General features: G+C 37.3%; 1 protein-coding gene across 1 annotated transcript; it reads left to right on the top strand.

The window, feature by feature from the left end:
- Nucleotides 1–4,650: 4,650 nt before the first annotated feature.
- Nucleotides 4,651–5,963, top strand: LOC131685576 (uncharacterized). The gene is made up of 3 exons (XM_058969409.1): nucleotides 4,651–4,888; nucleotides 5,158–5,319; nucleotides 5,379–5,963. Exons 1-3 carry the CDS (start codon nucleotides 4,822–4,824, stop codon nucleotides 5,603–5,605), a joined length of 456 nt encoding a protein of 151 aa, XP_058825392.1. The 5' UTR covers nucleotides 4,651–4,821; the 3' UTR covers nucleotides 5,606–5,963.
- The last annotated feature ends 201 nt before the right edge of the window (nucleotides 5,964–6,164 follow it).

Genomic DNA, 6,164 nt, shown 5'->3' with positions numbered 1-6,164 from the left:
TAACGTCTCCTTTGGAGAGTTTTTGACATCTGACAGTCGGTCCAACTTACGAATCAAATTCGTTAGTTGGACAGAGGTGTAGCCCAACCAGCGAATCACGACTGTATGTGTGATGCAAACATGCGCTTTTTGTAGCTTCATCATGTAGTGAGGGGAAGCGAGTTCGAAAGCGTAGTGTTATGAACAAGAGTATTTAATGCTACATATAGGATTATTTCTTGATATAGATATTTCCAAGTAGGGGAACGCGGGGCAAGTCCGACACCTTAAGCGCAATAATTTTTCTAAAATTCCACAAAATTGCTAAAATTGTATATTCTGTGCATAATCCTTGTTTAGGTGGTTCTTAACAAAATATAATTTTTTCAGTGTTTCAAAAAATTGAATTCATTAAAAATTATTGGTTGCCAAAAAATGGAGAAAAATGTCATTTTAAAAACGCTGCGGGTAAGACCGACACCCCAAAGGGGCAAGAGCGACCCCCTTTTGAACTTTCTTTTTGTCCAATTTTTTCCATTAAAAATGTATTGTGTATGTGTGATAACGTGCAATTATGTGTATATGAGTATGTGTGATGCAAACGCATACTTCTGTAGTTTCATCGCGTAGCAAGAGGAAGAGCATTCGAATGCGTGGTGTTATGAATAAATCATGTTTAACGCATGGTTTATATTATGGTACAGGTTTTCTCAAGTAATTCTTCCGAGCTTTATTGCCACTTGTATAGCCATTCTAACGAGGAAGAGCTGTTCTGCAAGCAGATTATATACGCTGTTACTAGGACTCATTCACTTAGAAGTGACGCACGCTTCGTAGTAAGCTATCCGGTTCGTGTTGTGATTTTTCGGAACATTGTTAATCAACAATCCGACGGTCAATGAAATGTTTTCATCAATATCATTTCAAAATCTCATATTAGATTATACTTTTCGTTTCTTTTTGTAATATTATTATGAATCACGTTCAATTAATTTTTAATTTTTTTGGTCGGCTTGAGACAATACTGATAAATAAATGCAAAAAACATAGTTTCCGTGTATTTCAATTATTAACATGACGTAATTATAGTATAATTGAACACAACAAATATACCCAGTCGTTTGCATCGAATCAAAAACGAACCCAATTATCTAAACACCGTGTCGGTCTTACCCCACCTAAAAACTGTCGGTCTTGCCCCAACAGCGCCCATTTTTGTTAAATGCTCAATTAACAGTATTGAAATACTCAAACTTATCTTCAATACATACAAATAACGATATGGAGAGTAGAATAGAATGTGTGACAAAAAAACTGTTCATTTTCAAAGCTTTTGTGTTATTAAAACCTTAAAAGGTATCAACTAAAAATAACATCCAAAAGCGCATCAACTTTGCTTTTGCTTGTTTTGTTTATTTTGTTGACGTTTATGAACCCATACGGCATCGATATGTATCGAAATGCCAAAAATAATTGTACTAATAATATCCTGTCATTATTGTATGATTTAAAATTTGATATCTGGGAAAAGTCGTGGGGTGTCGGGCTTACCCAGGGTGTCGGGCTTCCCCCCAGTTCCCCTAATCCTTACGGACATCATTGCAACCTAGTCTTTCCATGAACATCGACAAGTTTGCACCCGTGTACAAAATTTCGTGCACGTGTTCAACCTCAAACATGCTTTGCCTTTCTGTACAGGTTCGCATCGAATACCGAATCCAAGCGAACGATGTGCAAACTTAGGTTTAAACACCGTGTACGTACACCGTGTGCGTACATAAGAAAGGCACAAAACAGAATGAGTCAATGCTAGTGATGATGGGTGAGAGAAAGAGAAAACTAGTATCAAGAATCTTTGTGCACGAACACCGCGTACGTACATGGGGTTCGGTTGTGCAGACGAACATTTGCTCGTGTTTTGGTACGCATTAGCGCGTTCGAGTTTGCACACGAAATGATGGTGTAGGATGAGCACAGAACTAGAGCGAACATGGTGTTCGATATTCATTTGGGAAGACTGTTGCAACCTTCAGTGTCGTTTTATTTCGTAAGAGAAAATTTGTAGGCGTTCTACATTCTGCTAAAAGGATTCATTCACTTGTAAGTGACACACACTTCTTAGTAAAACTTCCTTTTTCAGACTCTGATTTTCGGGACTCTTTCGGATCATCAACGATCTACCGGGGTATACAAAAGATCATTGTCTCACTGTGATAAAGTTCATCTATGACAAACCAAGAGAACACTGGAAATTCAGTTTGCTGAGCTTTTTGCAGAAATAGCAAAAGGTTCGATGGAATCTGATAAGCAAAAACTAAATTTTTTGATTTTTAAAGAGATTTATAAGAAATAAACACAATAAAAGTATTTCTGTGTATTTCTGCTATTACTATAGTGTGCTAATAGTGTAATTGAAGTATCACAAAGATCCCCAGCCTTTAGTAATGAACCGAAATTAAACATAACCATCTTAACAGCGTGTCGGTTCTACCGTAACCAAAGTGTTTCGGTTTTATCCCAACAGCGAAAATTTTTTTTAAAGCTATAAAAAATATTGATTTTCTCAAATTCGTCTTCAGTTGAACATAGGAAAGGCCGATATAGGTACTGAAAAAAGTGGTGATTTGAAAAGCTTTTGTTCGGTTAAAGCCTTAAAATCTACCAACAAAATCTAACATCCAGACGAGTACGAACGCTGCTGTCGTATGTTATGCTTATTTTTATGACAATCGTCGTACTAACGAAAATCTTCCTCTTGCCACGCGATGAAACTCTAGAAAGCATTAATTTGTATCCCACTCATATACATATATAATTACACTTTATCGCACAGTTACAACACAATTTTAATAAAAAAATTGAACAAAATGAAAGTTTACAAGGGTGTTGCTCTTGCCCCTTTGAGGTGTCGGTCCCACTCTCAGCGTTTTAAAATATCATTTTTCTCCATTTTATGGAAACCAATAATTCTCGACAAACATATGATTACGGCTTAAAAGCCAACTGTCAAAATTCTCTTTGAAAGAAAATTCCGGACAAACCGTTACTAGCTAAGCACAGTTCATTGCAATTAATGAAAGAGAAAACTGTTCTCTTTTGTTTGCTACCAACATCTGTGATTGGCGAGTTACGGTTTGCCCGGAATTTCCTTTCAAAGAGTATTTTGACAGTTGGCGTTTAAGCCGTAATCATATGTTTGTCGAGAATTGTTATTGAAACCAATTATTTTGGCCATCGAAAAAATTACATTTTGTCACAGAGAACAGACATATAAGCTGGAACAAACTTTCCCGAAAAACCTGTGTAAACATTTAAATGAAAATACGTTGAAAAACACTATCGCATACAGGATCGCATGCGTGAGTTACCATTGTATACAAGTTTGCACACATGTCCCGTATAAAGCGCGATTCAGACGATACATCAGCTTCCGTCAACGTCAACGGAACGTCACCGTTCCGTCAGGATAAGTTAAATACTTTTCTCTTGCGCCCGTTCACACGTGCCGTACGTCAAAACGTTCCGTGCCGTTGATGTTGAGTGTGAATGCCTCCATTTAACTGCATGTAACTTATCCTGACGGAACGGTGACGTTGACGGAAGCTGATGTGTCGTCTGAATCGTCCTTAACGATTGCTGGCCGATCGAGGCGCCGGCCAGTGGCAAGTTGCTACTTGCTGTTGTCATTTCAAAGCGACAGTTTTATTTCTTACACAAGTTGAAAACTTTACTTGTATGTCAGTTCTCAGTGATTTTGTTAAGAACCCTCTAAACAAGGATTATTCACAGTATATACAATTTTAGGAGCTTTGCGGTATTTTAGAAAAATGATTGCGCTTAAGGTGTCGGACTTGCCCCCAGTTCCCCTTTAGTCGGTGCTACACTGATTTTTTTCTACACTATACCCGTTTATCACCGTATAAAAACGAAATTATTGTGTTAGATTATAATAGCTAATAATACCGCAAATCAGAAACTGTTTAGATTTGGATAAAAACATTTATTTGCTAATTTATTAGTTTTCGTCGCTTCAATGGGCGACAATTCTTTCAAACAATGAACACACGGAAAGACGAGCGAAACACAATGTTTTATGGGATGGGTTGAAAGGTCGTTTATTTAATTTTATCGTGAAGTTTATGATCCCCAAAAACTGTCAGCTTCGACTTCTTTAGTCGTTGATATTTTTATTGGTTGAAGTTTTAGTATATAGATTTAGAATGAATGTATTGAAAATGAATCTAACCTTCGAATGTGATATTTTTCCTAAGGGTAACATATGGGTAATCCGACCTAAACATGCAACTTTTCATAACATATTTACCGATATTTTACATTTATAGCATGAAGATGAATCACGATGTACAATAAATTCCAGTATTTCCAAACTCCACAAGTTTCCAAATCGCTTCCAACGTGAACTCCCTTTTATTCTCGTAGCTGAGACAACACAGTCGCTCGATTTTTGCTTGCATCTGGGACACGAACCGTTCGGGCAATGCCTGCCAACACACAACTTCAATTACAGCTACCTGTTGCTGTTGTGGAAGGGTGCGGCATTTTAGCATTATTTTTCCCTTATAGGTATACTAGCGCAGTGTACGACGATGGCGTACGCATACAATGAAACATAGCATTTTTGACGTTTGGTTTATAGCGTAGCGATGTGTCCAAACGAATATGATCTTCAGCGCATTTCGTTTGAGATCTTGTGCGTACGCCTGTCGCATCGTCTGTAATCGGTTTTTAATATTTGATTTTAGTCTTTTTAACTTGTGTCCGGTGTTTCAAGATTCCGGAAAGTGTGCTCGTTAACCGAAAGTGCTTTATTTTAAGGTGGAAATGGCACTCAATTCGACTTATTTAGTGATACTCGGGATAGTGTTTATCACTTTTGCCGTACAAATGGGTGTGTATACCAAGATGATCACTCGATCACCTATCATCAGTTGCAGGTTTAGGCGGTGGCTGTTGGCTTCATTTTCGATCTTATCAGTAGCGTTGTTAATTTTAATTGATGAAAATTACATTTGGTTATTAAACGTATGATAAATTTGATCATAATTTATTGGAGCAATATTTGTGCTTGGTTTGCTGGCAATGGCAAACTGATCAACTAGCATTGATCACTGGGTGGAATCTGGTGGGCTGAATTAATGTTTGTATGATTCGTTGCAGGCATAGCTATCAAGTGTTGGGAATGCAGATCAGATTCAGATCCAAAGTGTGCCGATCCTTTCGACAATAGCACTCTATCGATCACAGACTGCATACAGGTGGACCCGAAGGAGCATTTGCCTGGTGTTAGGGCTACCATGTGCCGAAAGATACGACAGAAAGGTATAAACCGGGTAATATGAAAACATTCCGAACTTGTCTAAACAAACTATTTATTTTAGTTCATGGTGAATGGCGTTACTTCCGAAGCTGTGCTTTCATGGGAGAACCTGGAATTGAGGGAGATGAACGTTTCTGCCTGATGCGAAGTGGAACTTATAACATTTTCATGGAATACTGCACCTGCAATAGCAAGGATGGCTGTAACAGTGCTTCCCAGTTTGCGCCACACTTTTTAGGTGTGATGACTGTGACGATTATTAGTTTCGTTTTGTATCGTTTATTCTAGAATCTTTCAATCTCTTGCGTGCATTCCAATAGTTAAAATTATTACCTCTTTACTCCTAATACTTGAACCTCAACTGGTCATTCCATGATGATGTGCCTAACCGTCGTGTAGTTAAACTTGCACGTTGCAAAGTTTGCCTTATTTAGTGTTCAATGACTAACGAAGCAGTGAAATCAAAACAAATTAATTTTAAGACTTCTTAATACGTCATATTAAATCCGTCCGAGAGTGAACTTAGGCATATTTTACCTAATTCTTAAGAATATCAACAATTAAGTGAATGTTCTTTTTTATTAATTGTGCAGCAAGTGTAAATATATATTGTAGTGCATTTATTAAAGTGCTAAATAAAAGTAATGCAGTTTTTTTAGAAATTTTAAAATGTGATGTCTTAGTCTCGTTTTCAATGATAGCATCTTTTGATTAGAAATTTATTCTTTTGTCCTTTGTATCCTTGGAAGTTGTGAGAAAGCGGCTTTCAAGCATTAACAAGCATCTAGAACTTATTACTTTGCATCCATTAACCATTCCACTGAGCATACAGCAGTCTTGAAGCACT

This window comes from Topomyia yanbarensis, chromosome 2 (genome assembly GCF_030247195.1).
Source record: "Topomyia yanbarensis strain Yona2022 chromosome 2, ASM3024719v1, whole genome shotgun sequence".
NCBI classification, from domain to species: Eukaryota; Metazoa; Arthropoda; class Insecta; order Diptera; family Culicidae; genus Topomyia; species Topomyia yanbarensis.
This window is presented reverse-complemented; position numbering and strand designations above follow the sequence as displayed.

What these genes read in the sequence shown, in the direction of transcription:
- LOC131685576 (XM_058969409.1), top strand. Translation starts at nt 4,822, where the DNA reads ATGGCACTCAATTCGACTTATTTAGTGATACTCGGGATAGTGTTTATC. An exon ending in CACTTTTGCCGTACAAATGG is followed by an intron (nt 4,889 to 5,157) that starts GTGTGTATACCA and finishes GATTCGTTGCAG; the next exon opens with GCATAGCTATCAAGTGTTGG. An exon ending in CCGAAAGATACGACAGAAAG is followed by an intron (nt 5,320 to 5,378) that starts GTATAAACCGGG and finishes TATTTATTTTAG; the next exon opens with TTCATGGTGAATGGCGTTAC.